We start from the raw sequence: 13,515 nt of genomic DNA on the forward strand, positions 1-13,515 counted from the left end.
GGCCGCAAGTAGACCCTGAAGACAGTTCCTGCCCGCCGTTTTGGTGGACCTTTGGAGGAAGGCGTTGCCCGTGGCAGAAAGGAGGATGTGCTCGAGCAGGGGCTGTGAGGAGAGGCGGGCACACACAACGCAGGCTCGGGCCTGGGCCTCCCATGGGGGGAAGGACTGGAACTCAGTGGGGCCTGGGCTCCTGTCCCTGAGGGGTGGGTGCTGACTGTTCAGGCAGTGCTTAATCTTGGAGGGATGGGCTGGAAGACTGCGCCACGGGACCCCCAGAAGGTGCGAGATCCTGGGGGTGGCCCACTCTGCAGGCAGCGCCAGTACTCCATGGGACCCACCGTTCTGAGTGGGCAGGAGCAGCGCAGTGCCTGGCACACCCAGCATGGGGCAGTCATGCCCCCGCCTGGCTGGAGAGCTGGAGTCTGGACCCAGCTGCCTTGAGCTGAGGACTCCAATGCCGAGTCCTGGCAGGGAGCTGGGCTCCTTCCTGAGTGCCGGCATCCCTGTGTTGCAGAGCCTGGACAGCCCAGAGCTGAGCGCCATTGTGCACGACCTGCTGAGCACAGTGGAGGAGCTCTGTGACCAGAATGAGTTTCATGGCTCGCAGGAGAGATACTTTGAGCTCGTGGAGAGGTGTGCGGACCAGAGGCCTGTAAGACCACCTCTCTCCTCACCACGGTGGGGCTGGGGTTTAGGTCAGGTGGTTGGCAGGGGTGCTGTGTGGGTCTGGGGGAGGTTCTCCATGAGTTTGAAGTAAAGGCCCGGGCAGGCTCCTGTTCCCCTGGGGTTTGTGCCCCAGCGGTGGTGTCTGCAGGCGTCAGCAGGCTGGAGGCGTGCGGGCCTGGGTGCTCCACACAGCTCAACTCCATCTCCGCCCACCTCGGTGGTGGGAGATGGATGCCTGGCAGTTCCGCGCTCGGCATGTCTGCTCCCCGCGCCGCAGGCCGTCCTGGCACAGAGAGGCTAGCCTGATGCCAGGCTTTCACATGGGTGTTCAGTGAGTCCTCACTGAGGCCAGCAGAGCCTCTATCATGTAGGCTCCCTCCCTGTGTCCTGGCGTGGCTCGTCTCCTAGGCCAGCAGCGTGGGGCTGGGTTTATGAGAAAATCTCGGAAAGGGCTGAGTGGCTCCTTAACCCCAGGTCTTTCTTCTTTTGACAGGAGTCCTCCCTCTTAAACTTAATAACCTACAGGGCTCAGTCCATCCATCCAGCGAAGGACGGCTGGATCCACAACCTGCAGCTGCTGATGGAGAGGTTCTTCAGGTAGGCGCACGACCAGAACAGTTAGCACTTTCCTCCCTGGTTCTTGAATGTGACGGTTCTCACTGCGTGGGAGAGGGTTTGTCTTCCAGTAGGACAGACAGACAGTCAGTCCCCTGAGGCCGCTGCGCTTGCTGCTCCTGTGGGGTGGTTGTCTGGAAAGAGGCCCTCTCTGAGGGCCAGGTGCTCTGCCTTTCACCTGTTCTGGGTCTGCATGTTGCTGTGCTGGGTCCAGGTGGCAAGAATCTGGATTCAGTCTCGCCTGCCGCCGAGGCGGGTCGGGATGGGGTGCCCAGAGGAACCCTCGGACCTCAGGCTGGTGCGAGGGAGGTGGTGGCTGATGTACCTGCCCAGCCCAGCAGTGTGCCCCGCCCCCAGGAGTGAGTCACGCAGCGCCGTGCGCATCAAGGTGCTGGACGTCCTGTCCTTCGTGCTGCTCATCAACAGGCAGTTCTACGAGGTGCGTGCCTGGGCCGCCGCGGGAGCCCTGGGGCGGCGGGGGCGGGGTGGCCTCCGAGGGCCATGCAGGGCACTGCTGGCCTCAGAAGCAGCCTGTGGCCCTTCTTGGGACCCCTCAGTGGCAGGCTTTGTTTCCTCATTGACCCCTCCCTCCCTCCCTCCTGCCAGGCCTATGGCTGAGAGGCCAGGAGGGCACAGCCCCTGCCTTCAGGAAAACAGACTTGTGTGGGGACGTTTTCCTTTCACTCTGTGATCATGCTCGCCCTCCGGACTCTGGGTGGGTCCCCCGCTGCCACGGTGGGGTCACGCCCTGCCTGTCTCTCTGCTGTGTTGCTTCCCTTCTGGTGCATCCTTCTCTGGATTTGGGGCCAGAAGCTGCCCTTCTTTCCAGAGCAGCCATAGCCCCGCCCACTGGGCTGCCTTCTCTGGGGGAGGCGCTCAGGCGCCAGGTGTCTCCCCTCTTCCAGCACCTTCCTCACGGCAGCCTCACTGTAGCGCCTGCTGCTCCTGGGACCTGTTGGCCCCGCCTGCCCTCTCAGCCTCCCCTTTCTCTGCATCTCTGTCTGTTGGAATTCACTCTTCAGAGTCCAGCTCAGCACTGCCTCTTCAGGAAGCCCTCTGGGTTCCCAAGTCCCTTGTGTTGGGGTCATCTTGTCTTGTTCTCCGCTCCTGTAGTGCCTTGTAGCTGCTTCTGTTAAAGCGCCTCCTGCGGCCCCATGACAGTGGGCTCCGTGATATCAGCGCACACGCAGAGGGCCCTCCGCATGGGGTCCTTCTGAATCGTGACACTGCGGGAGCGGGGACACAGTCATTGCCGTGTTCACGTCTGAGCCTGCACCCGCAGACTCTGCCCACGCTGGACCGATGTGTACCTGTCATTGTCCTGAGCTGAGGGGCTGTGCCGAGCGCCCCTCCGGCTCTCGCACACCCCTGCCATGGGTCGTCCCAAGTCTGGAATGACGTGTTGGTGTATCTCGGCCCTGGCCAGAGGCTCACCTCATTGCTCTTGTGCTTGCTGCAGGAGGAGCTTATCAACTCAGTGGTCATCTCGCAGCTCTCCCACATCCCTGAGGATAGAGACCACCAGGTCCGGAAACTGGCCACCCAGTTGCTGGTAGATCTGGCCGAAGGCTGCCATACCCACCACTTCAACAGCCTACTGGACATCATTGAGAAAGTGAGAGCCGCGTGAACCTGGGGGGCCCGGGTGGCCACTGGGACCCCTCCCGGTGGCGGAGCCCAGCAGGCAGCAGCGTTCCCTGGACCTGCCGTCTGTTCTCTGCAGAGTGACTGCCTGAGTCTCCCCGAGACTGGTTCCCTCCCGGGGTTGGGAGGCCTGGCCAGGCCAGCTGCAGCCCTGCTGCCTGGGGCCCCGGGACTTGTCTCTCTGGCTCCAGGAAAGGCTGGCTGGGGCAGGGCTTGGGTCCATTGTTCTTCTGCACAACTAGTCCCCTTTTCTTTTAGTTTTAAAATGCGTTGCAAAAAAAAAAAATGCATTGCAAAAAAAAATGCATTGTAGTTTCTGACCCCACTCCAGTGCTCTTGCCTGGAAAATCCCATGGACAGAGGAGCCCGGTGGGTTGCAGTCCATGGGGTCACTAAGAGTCGGATATGACTGAGCGACTTCACTTTCACTTTCATGCATTGGAGAAGCAAATGGCAACCCACTCCAGTGTTCTTGCCTGGAGAATCCCAGGGACGGGGGAGGCTGGTGGGCTGCCGTCTATGGGGTCGCACAGAGTCGGACACGACTGAGGCGACTTAGCAGCAGCAGCAGTTTCTGATCTGTGCCTTGACTGGGTGGATGGCTCCCTTCCTTCTGAGAAACAGAGGAGAACGCACTCGCTGGTAGAGAACTGGGGAGGTGATGGTTGCTGCCTGAGGGAGCCCGGAGCTGGGGTTTAGAGGAGGTCTTCTCTCTGCAGGTGATCGCCCGCTCCCTCTCGCCGCCCCCTGAGCTGGAGGAGAGGGATGTGGCCGCATACTCGGCCTCCTTGGAGGACGTGAAGACTGCGGTCCTGGGGCTCCTGGTCATCCTTCAGGTGGGCTCTGCCTCAAGGGTGCTGCTCCCTGGGGACCTGCGCACTCCTGGGGGTGGTCCTGCCTCCTGGGTGCCATGGGGCCAGGTCAGAGTCCTCACGGCAGGGTAGACAAGGCCCCGAGTCAGTGCAGAACTGCCTCAGCTGTCCCCGTGGCCAGGAAGGCAGGGAGCGCTGCCGTCTGTCTGGCCCCCCGGTTGTGGCACCCCTGGGGTCGCTGGTGCCGTGGCCATCCCCTCACATCCTGGCAGGCTGGTGCCGTGGCCACCAGCCCTCCATCACTGACGGGCAAAGCATTGCGGTGCTACTTAAGGTCACCTGCCAAGATCTGTATTTTGTAAAGTGAAATGTTTGAGTCAGTTGGATCATCAACTACTCTGTAAAACGTTGATGTAGAACTGTTCCCGTAAAGTTTATACATGGTGGACTTTTATTACCTGGTGTGGAAGTTTAAAATGTATTTGCTACAAACACTGAGCGGCACCTCCTGAGCATCTTGTCGACAGGAGCCTCATGCTCCCTGTGTGCTGACTTGAGGGGTCGTGAGGAGCCCTGTGGTCTGGATGGACCAGAACCCTGCTGTGGGGAAAGAGGGAGAGACGGTCTTGCTCTCACTTGGAAATCCAGCCTGGAGACCTGGGACTGTCAAGCGTGTGTGTGTGCGTGTGCGTGTGTGTGTGTGTGTACAGTGATACGTGTTTTAAGTCTTCTCCAAAGCCCATAATCCTTGACCCCGTCCCCCAAACCAGGCTGCTGGCAGCCCTGAGCGCCATCTGCCTCCCCACCCCCTCAGGCTTTGCCTGCCAGGAAGTTTCCTTGACCTTGTGGAGGGGGCGGGGATAATGACCGCCCCACCACGAGGGGACAGCCCCCTTCATGGGCCCGCATGGGGTGCACACACCTGCTGCGCGGGGTGATCCCCCACCCCGTTTATCCCGCTTCGCCTCGTGGTGGTGTTGAGAAGGTGCCATCAGCACACGTGCGTTCTGCCTCACGTGGCTGAGGCGTCGGGCAGTTTTCCTATTTCTTATCTAATTCCCTTTGACAACACAGACGCGTGACTGTCTGGTGTTTCACCTTCACCAAGGCGGGGCATGTGGGACCCTACCGGTGGAAGGAAGCCCCAGAGTGGCGTTGGTGGCTCGCAGGGTTTGTACAGGGTGGTAGATGTGGCCAGTTACCTCAGTGCCTGCCTGGCTGCTCCCTGGGACACTATGGTGCTGGCTCCCTGGCTGCATCTCGGCCTCCTGCCTCATGGTGACCAACACTCTCTCTGCAGACCAAGCTGTACGCCCTGCCCGCCAGCCATGCCACACGTGTGTACGAGACACTGGTTGGCCACATTCAGCTCCACTACAAGCACAGCTACACCCTGCCCATTGCCAGCAGCATCCGTCTGCAGGTGTGTGCCAAGGGCGCCCAGCAGCTGCAGCTGGCTCGGTAAACGCAGTGGCAGCTGGCTCGGTAAACGTAGTGACCGCCGGCCGGAGGGGTGGCAGGGCCCCAGGGGGTCTGTAGCAGACTGTCCCTCCTTTGCACCAGCTGAGGCTGCTGCTTCCTTGGCCTGCGGTCTGTGTGCCTCTTAGTCATATGGGGTTCTGAGATGGGGGCAGAGAGCAGGAATTGCCTTGACTTCTAGGGGGTCCTGGTGCTCCAGAGCTTGGCGGTGGGGGGCAGGGTGGGGCACCCTGGCTTGAGCTTCCACCTGGGGAGCTGGCGGCAGGGTGAGCAGAGGTCACTGGAGGGGGAGCCCTGTCCCTCATGGAGCGTCTGCCTGAGGGGACGGCCCTCTGTGTTTGGGGGGCGAGGGTGTCCTGAGCAGAGCTCTGCTGGCAGTACCCCAGGCCATGCATTGCTGCCCGGCCAGGTGCCAGGCATCCGCTCCCCGCCCTGCTGCCCCGGGCAAGAGACTGGTGTTGCCTAGCTGTTGTGGGGATGTCACAGGCCCCATGGGGAGGCCATGGGCGCCGTGAAGTTGGGGCGGGTTTGCCGTTGGGGTGGCCACCTCTGCCGAGAGCCTGCGTGGCTGGGCAGCGGTGTCCTGCTCTGTCGGACCACTCCGTCCGCTCTCCACAGGCCTTTGACTTCCTGCTGCAGCTGCGGGCTGACTCGCTGCACCGCCTGGGCCTACCCAGCAAGGACGGGCTCGTGAGGTTCAGCCCCTACTGCGTCTGTGACTATCTGTACGTCCGGGGCCCGGGGCAGGGTGGCAGCTGGCTACTCTCACCCTGGGGTGGCACTGGGGCTGGAGACGGCTCCAGAGGCCTCGGCGGACAGCCCCAGTTGGAGCTCGGGGCCTACGTCCATCCTTAGCCTGCTGGAGCGGGAGCTCTAGGTTCAGCGCGGTCCCGCCTGTTCCCACAGGGAGACGGAGAGGAGCTCTGAGAAGAAGGCCGGGGGGCCGCTGTCCCCGCCCACCGGGCCCCCTGGCCCCGCGCCTGCGGGCCCGGCCGTGCGTCTCGGCTCTCTGCCCTACTCCCTGCTCTTCCGTGTTCTGCTGCAGTGTCTGAAGCAGGTGAGGGGCCGGGCTCCCAGCTGCACTGGGTCAGACTGAGCTTTGTGGGTACTCCCCGGGCACTCAGCCCCTTCCCCGTGTGGGTGACCTTGGAGGACGCTCAAGCCTGAGGGCCCTCAGTCATTCCGTAGTGGGGTGCTGAGTGCCCGCCACAGGCAGTGCATCCCTGGAAGCTGGGTGTGGAGCCCAGGAGAGCTTCCACCTCTGGGAAGTGGTTTTGGTACAAGAGTGAAGGATGTGGATAAATAGCTGGATTGTAGAGTGGGGCGTGCCTCAGGGGAGGCTCTGACAGATGACATGGGGCGAGGGGGATGGGGGCATTTTATGTCACGGGGTGTGAGGGGGGTGGCTGAGGGCAGTCTTGGAAGGTGGGAGATTCCAGTGGCAGGAGGGAGCCGGGCCTGGCGGTGGGGCAGGTAAGTTGCCTGCACTGGAGTTGGAGCTGGGCCTCCCGCCCACCTGGCGTCTGGAGGCAGCGGCCACGGCCCAGGACTGACCCTCCAAGTGCGAGCTGCAGGGACAGAGGGCCAGGTCATGCAGGAGAGCAGGTCCGAGCCCTGCTGCCGCCCAGACGGAGCTCCCAGCCCTGAGATCCGTCTCCCATTGCTGCAGGAGTCCGACTGGAAGGTGCTGAAGCTGGTGCTCAGCAAGCTGCCTGAGTCGCTGCGCTACAAGGTCCTCATCTTCACCTCCCCATGCAGCGTCGACCAGCTGTCCGCCGCCCTCTGCTCCATGGTGCGCCCTCCACCTTGGCCCTCCCCTGGTCCACGGAGCCTGGGGGTGCGCGGGGCCACGTATAGCACAATTTTGCCTCAGAGGCTCAGGCCCTGGCTGGAGCGAAGGAGGGGCCTCCAGGACTCCGTCGTCCAGTCCGGCTCGCCGGTGGGGGATCAGGGGCCTCAGCAAAGGGCTGAGCTCACAGGCCTGGACGGGGTCCTGACTCCTCCCTGCTCCTCCAAGGAGCTTGGTGATATGGGCATCCCGTCTCCTGTCTCCTTAGCGGGTCAGCAGGTGTCCTCCTGCTGCTCGGAGAAAGCAGACTGCTGGTTAGATAAGGCAGCAGGAGGGTCCCAGGCCTTTGGCCCATCCTCCCGCTGGGCCTCCATTCTCAGGGGCCTGCTGGGGTCTCCGGCCACCTGGCCTGATCTCTCTGCCGACAGAGCTTCACATCTGGGCTATGGCTGTTAGCTTTCAGGTCCCAAGACCCTCGAGCGGCTCCGAGGCACCCCGGAAGGCTTCTCCAGAACCGACCTGCATCTTGCTGTGGTTCCCGTGCTGACAGCGCTGATCTCTTACCACAACTACTTGGACAAAACTAGACAGGTACCAGGCAGGAGAGGGGCAGTTGGTCCCCAGGATGCTGGCCTCAGCTAGAGCGGCCCAGTGTCTTCCTTATAACCTGGTGCTGGGCCAGGGCGAGGGCAGCTGGCTTTGTTTCCTTCTGGGGCCACCGCAGGCATGGGCTGGCTCAGCCTAGAACCACGGACGTTTGGACTCACTGATGCTCCCGAGTTCTCTCCGGGTATGGGTTTATGCAGCCCTTGAATGTCCCCTCCCAACGTAGCCCCGTTTTGTTTTTAAGGAGCATTGCCTGGCTTGTCTTTACTCCAGCTTTAGGGTTGGTGTTCAGCCTCTTGATTGACGTGGACGTGTGTGGAGAGGCAGGGTGGGTGGGCCTAGGGCTCCCCACTTCTCTCTGCCTCCGCGTCTGTGATCAGGAGCAACAAGCACGAATGATAAAGCCTGTCTCTTCAGGTCCACACTGCTGGGTGCAAGGCCTGCAAGGAGCTGTCACCTCACTCTAAGTTCCGAACACTTGTCTTGGTCACTCTGTCTTCATTGAGCAGGGAACAGAAGTGTGGGGATGGTCAGGGCAAGGCGAGGTGCTAGAGCAGGACCATGTGGGCCCTGAGCCCACGCTCCCGGTCAGTGCTGTGGGGGCTCACTGCGCCTGGCTTCCCCACCTCACTGCCCACTCGCACTCCAGGAGAATGTAAGCCCAGCTCCTCCTGTGTGGCCCGGCCTGGTTTTCACTGGCTGCACTCCTGGGGTAGCTGGCCATACTGGGCTGAAGTTTCCCCAAGGACCCGTGAGGCCCAGAGTGTTACTGAGCGGGGGCGCTGGCTGTAGGAGGTCAGAATCACCCAGGGCCCAGGTGGTTTTCCCCGAGGCTGTGGCCTGAGCTGGTACCTGTCTCCTGGGGACTCGGCCCAGGGTGGGTGTAGGCCCGGCCGCCTCGCCATGGCAGACTGCTGGGGATTCAAGAGCCCAGGGAGTTGAGCCCAGCGTGTCCTGGCTTTGGAGTGGGCTGGGGGCATGTGGGGAGGTGTCAGGGAGGTCTCGCTGTCCACTGGGCTTGGGGGGGGGTCAGCTGCTGGTGGCGCTGCCGCTTGGGGGCCCTCGAGACCTGGGATAAGGCCCTTGGCCTTCCCCTCTGGGGTGGGGGTGGAGAGACCAGGCTCTGGCTCCCCAGAGGGGCTCTCTGTGGATGGGGCAGGGGCACGGGCCAGCCTGTGGAGGGCCTGGTGCGAGCCCTCGTGCCGTCCACAGCGGGAGATGGTGTACTGCCTGGAACAAGGCCTCATCTACCGCTGTGCCAGCCAGTGCGTGGTGGCCCTGGCCGTGTGCAGTGTGGAGATGCCCGATGTCATCCTCAAGGCGCTGCCCGTCCTGGTCGTGAAGCTCACACACATCTCGGCCACGGCCAGCATGGCCATCCCGCTACTCGAGTTTCTGTCCAGTATGTGATGCGGCTGCGCTCATGTGTGCCGGGAGGGGTGTCAGCGGGGTGGGCTCTCGTGTTTGGGGCTGCGCCTTGCCTGAAATAACCCTTGCTGACTGTCACCTCCCCTTGGTGTGGGTAGGTGTGCTGAGCCCCATGGGCCCCTCTGCTGCCTCAGGGCCCTTGCACCCCCCACCCCTCTTGCTTGAGGGCTTTCCTTCCTGGCCCCTGAGGGCCAGTGGCCAGAAGCTGCCCATTGGCTGGCCCTGGTCCCCATGCTCGGCCTGGCTCTCAGCCTTCCCTTTGTCCCCTCAGCACAGGCACAGCTCGGGGGGCCTCTCACCTCTCAGGCTGGAGTGTCCAGGAGCTGGGGGGTGCCTGGCTCGCCCCTTCCTCCCCAGTGTCCCTGGGTGTCTCGTCCTCAGCAGGCCTCAGGCACGTGGACAGCAGGAGCAGAGCAGGGCTTTGCTTCTGTAAAAGGCCATCTGGGGCCAGCCGTGACTGTATATTCTTTTTGTTTACAACATTTTATAAAGGTAGAAAGCGTTCTTAGTTCACAGGTCATAAAGTGAGTCTGTATGGAGCCAGGGGGCCGTTGTTTGCAGCCCTTGGAACCAAGGCCCAGGGGTGGGGGGACTGCCCCCTTCGCTCCTTTGCTGCCTTCTCGTGTCGGGATAGCAGGGCTGGCTTTAGACATGCAGCACAGGACGCTGGCGCCCAGCCCTGCTGTGGCTGTGGGCCCGTCTGCCCAGCCGTCGGGCCCCTCACTGGTTCTCCTTGTTGCAGCTCTGGCCAGGTTGCCTCACCTCTACAGGAACTTCGCAGCAGAGCAGTACGCCAGCGTGTTTGCCATTTCCCTGCCGTATACCAACCCCTCTAAGTAAGTGCTGGCTGTGCATCCCTGCAGGCCGCTGCCTCATCGGTGTGGCCCGGGCCAGCTGGAGGCCTCTGCTCACCAGAGGCCAGGCCTCTGGGCATAGAAGGCCCACTGGTCTTGGCACCTCTGACCTGCCGCCCTCCCTCCTGGCACGTTTCCCTGGGTCCCTCCCTGGGCCGCCAGCACCTCCTTTTCTCCTCGGCAGGTTCAATCAGTACATCGTGTGCTTGGCCCATCACGTCATAGCCATGTGGTTCATCAGGTGCCGCCTGCCCTTCCGGAAGGACTTTGTTCCTTACATCACCAAGGTGAGCCGGCGAGGCCATTGGCCGTCCACAGCTGGAGCAGGGTGACCAGCGGGGGAGAGAGGTGGGCACCTTTGGGGCACAACTCATGGCACCCACGTCCTGGGCCTGTGGCTTGCCCCAGGCTCGCGGGGTCCCTGTGTGGCCCTGGCAGGGGCAGCGGGAGAAAGCCTGTGGGCGCCTGCTGGCCTGTGGCTCAGCTCCGCTCCTCTCTGCCAGGGTCTGCGCTCCAACGTCCTCCTGTCCTTTGATGACACCCCCGAGAAGGACAGCTTCAGAGCGCGGAGCACCAGTCTCAATGAGAGGCCCAAGAGGTGCGGGACCTGTGTGGGCGGGGCAGGCCTGCCAGCGGGGCCTCGCAGTGACAAGGCCAGGGAGTGGATTCGGGCTGTGGCTGAGGGCGAGCCCCCTGAAGCCGTGCTGAGTGCCAGGTGCCCTGGGTTCGGGAGGCAAGCGGTCCCAGAACGCCAGAGAGGCCCGTGCCCTCTGGGGCCTCGGTGTGGCTGAGCCTGTGTGCTGGATCTTGGCTGGTCCTGCCTGGATGGTGGGCAAGCATAGACTCGCCGAGCTGGAGATTGGGATGCCAGGTAGTGCTAGGGGGTCTGGATTTGGGGCTGACTCCACTGAACGAGCCCAGGGTTGACTTCTGAGAAGCCCACACCTGGCCTGGATGGGGGCCCATGGCCGCAGACGCCCAGCCTCAGACCGCGGTGGCCTGCTCCCCTGCGCTCTCCCCCAACCCACTGCCAACCGGGGACACGCTCTTCATCTCAGCTGCTTTCGCCAAATCTGAGAAGAGCCGTGCTAGGCCTTGTGTTCTTGTTTTGCATTCCATTTGAACGGCTGCCCCCTGTCTCGCCCCCCCTTCCCGTCCAGCTTTCCTGGCTCTCCCTGGTGGGAATACGGCATTTTCCAGAAAGTCAGTGTGGCCTGAGTCAGAGGCTGTTCTCTCAGGGCCCCAGCGGCTGGGGCTGGGCCTGGAGTTAGAACTGGCCTTTTCTGGAGCTGGTCCCGAGCAGGGGGGGCGGGACACCTGGTCAGCACAGCCTGGAATCTGCCGTGCGGTGTGATCCACACATGTTTAATTTGCACTAATGTTCTTTGTTTTAGTATCATGCGTGAAACCTTACTTTTTCGCCGTCATGTTTACACGATGTATTTTCATGCGTTTTTGTTTTCTGTTTCTCCCCCGCTAACTGGCCTCTGGCATGGTTTTTTGTTCATCTCACCCGCGGGCTCTCCATCCTGACCCTGTGGCCTGTGACCTTTCCTCCTCATCCCTCCAATGGCTTATCCTCCCTGCCGGGAGCTGGGCTCTCTGGGGCTTGGGCCTTCCTTCCTCACCTGGTAGTTTGAGGATAGCCAGACCCCCCAAACAAGGCTTGAATAACTCTCCACCCATGAAAGAACTCAAGGAGAGCTCTGCAGCCGATGCCTTCCGGTGCCGCAGCATCAGTGTGTCTGAACATGTGGTCCGCAGGTAGTGGGCTCTGTCGGGCGGGGGGCTCGGACCCTGGAGCTGGGCCCGTGAGTGGCGCTGCCAGGCGGGAGCACCCGGGTGGTGGTGCATGGGGCTGCTTGCATGACCTCGTCACCTGCCCATGCCCTCCCCGGCCAGAGTGGAGGAGAGCCCGCCTGGCAGCCCTTGGGCCGCGTGGCCGGGGCTCTGGGGCAGGGAGCCTGGTGGAGAGGGCTGGAAAGGTTGCATTCTGTCACCTGGCCTCGAACTAGCACGGGCTAGCTGCACAGCGTCCTCAGAGGCTGGCCTGGGGGCCCGAAGCGGGGTGACCCTTGTGAGGCATCTGGTGTCCAGTGGCAGCGCCCACAGGCCTGTCCCGGAGGTCAGGGGCCTTTGCAAACTAAAGCCACACCCATGCCGGTCACCTGAGGACACACTCTCCAGGGTTTGGCTTTTCTCTCACTTTCTCTCAAGTGGGCTTTCTTCTTGAGTTTTTCCTCTGGGAAAGTTTTTCCTCTGCTTTCTGTGGCAGGTGAGAGGGAACGGGGGCTTCTGTGTAGGGCAGTGGGCCAGGGGGCCAGCCTGCAAGGGGCTGGGCGTGGAAGGCCTGACCTCCCCAGGGGTGCGGCCTTGTCACTTCCTCTGCTGTGTCTTGGGCTCTTGGGGGTGGGGGTTCACTGCTTCATGCCCGTGGGCCAGGCTACACCGTCTTCTCACCTGGAAGCCCCCTCAGGCCTCAGCGTCCCACAGCTCGGAGACCCAGCTCCTTGCTGATGCCTGGCTTGGGCCCCAGCCTGAGCCTGGCTTCCCTGAGTGGGGTTTGACCTGGATGGGAGTCAGGGCTGGGGAGTTGTCAGGGAGGCTCCCCTCTCAGCTGTTTTCAATAACTACTCATCATGAGCAAAACAGCCACGGGGGTGTGAAATTTGTATTGGAGTGAGACCTGCACAAGCCCCTCCTCCTGATCGCCGGGCGGGGCTGGCCGGCCGGCCGAGTGTGGGGGTGAATGCAGAGCCTCACCCGGGACCCAGACCCTGCCTGTCCTCCATGGGAGGCCCGGGGGCAGAATGCAATCTTCGTCTGTGTTCTGTGGTCTCCGCGTCTCTGCATGACTCCACTGTTCTGCTACAAAGGGGTCACCTAATTCTCCTCTGCTTTGGTGAGGGGCCAGCCTCTCTCCTGGTCTCCGAGGCCTCTGCTCCGACGAGCCGGCCTGGATCTGTCCATAAGCCCCTGTCTGCCTGCCCCCCGGGGCAGTGTATCCATTCTTTGGCAAGCTGTGGTTCAATGGGCCACGCGCCCTGCTGGGTCTTTCTGAGCGCGACCCTCTGCACCTGCATGCCTTGAGCTTTGGCCCCGGTGGTAGACAGCTCGGCCCCTGCTGGCACCTGACCTTGCCGTGGCTCCTATTCTAGCAGGATCCAGACCTCTCTCACGAGCGCCAGCCTGGGGTCTGCAGACGAGAGCTCGATGGCCCAGGCCGATGACAACTTGAAAAACCTCCACCTGGAGCTCACAGAGACATGTCTGGACATGATGGCCAGATACGTGTTCTCTAACTTCACGGCGGTCCCCAAGAGGTGCGAGCTGGCTCCAGGACAGGGCAGGGCTGCGCTCATCTGTGACTGCACTCGGCGAGAGCGGCCGCAGGAATGGTATGGGGTTGCCTTGGCCGTCCAGGGCGCCCACCCAGTGAGGTGTGGACCGACTCCTGTGCTTTCAGGTCCCCCGTAGGAGAGTTCCTCCTGGCTGGTGGCAGGACCAAAACCTGGCTGGTTGGGAACAAGCTTGTCACCGTGACGACGAGCGTTGGGACAGGGACCCGGTCACTGCTAGGCCTGGACTCGGGAGAGCTGCAGGGTGGCCCGGAGTTGAGGTG

General features: G+C 62.4%; 1 protein-coding gene across 12 annotated transcripts in view; it reads left to right on the plus strand.

Moving 5' to 3' along the window:
- TSC2 (TSC complex subunit 2) overlaps positions 1 to 13,515 on the plus strand; it is a 29,827-nt gene that overhangs the window by 9,381 nt on the left and 6,931 nt on the right. For 6 of the 12 annotated variants that reach the window (XM_061152568.1, XM_061152560.1, XM_061152566.1 and 3 more), the window contains 17 exons: positions 515 to 652; positions 1,160 to 1,263; positions 1,639 to 1,720; positions 2,741 to 2,896; positions 3,645 to 3,761; positions 5,038 to 5,160; positions 5,835 to 5,941; positions 6,123 to 6,273; positions 6,886 to 7,008; positions 7,462 to 7,596; positions 8,824 to 9,013; positions 9,782 to 9,875; positions 10,078 to 10,180; positions 10,397 to 10,491; positions 11,529 to 11,657; positions 13,052 to 13,216; positions 13,360 to 13,512. In XM_061152568.1, coding sequence (XP_061008551.1) covers positions 515 to 652; positions 1,160 to 1,263; positions 1,639 to 1,720; positions 2,741 to 2,896; positions 3,645 to 3,761; positions 5,038 to 5,160; positions 5,835 to 5,941; positions 6,123 to 6,273; positions 6,886 to 7,008; positions 7,462 to 7,596; positions 8,824 to 9,013; positions 9,782 to 9,875; positions 10,078 to 10,180; positions 10,397 to 10,491; positions 11,529 to 11,657; positions 13,052 to 13,216; positions 13,360 to 13,512 — 2,165 coding nt within the window. The remainder of the gene's footprint in view (positions 1 to 514; positions 653 to 1,159; positions 1,264 to 1,638; positions 1,721 to 2,740; positions 2,897 to 3,644; positions 3,762 to 5,037; positions 5,161 to 5,834; positions 5,942 to 6,122; positions 6,274 to 6,885; positions 7,009 to 7,461; positions 7,597 to 8,823; positions 9,014 to 9,781; positions 9,876 to 10,077; positions 10,181 to 10,396; positions 10,492 to 11,528; positions 11,658 to 13,051; positions 13,217 to 13,359; positions 13,513 to 13,515) is intronic. The other 6 variants (XM_061152559.1, XM_061152561.1, XM_061152569.1 and 3 more) reach the window with 3 other exon arrangements.

This window comes from Dama dama, chromosome 10, assembly GCF_033118175.1.
Source record: "Dama dama isolate Ldn47 chromosome 10, ASM3311817v1, whole genome shotgun sequence".
NCBI classification, from domain to species: domain Eukaryota; kingdom Metazoa; phylum Chordata; class Mammalia; order Artiodactyla; family Cervidae; genus Dama; species Dama dama.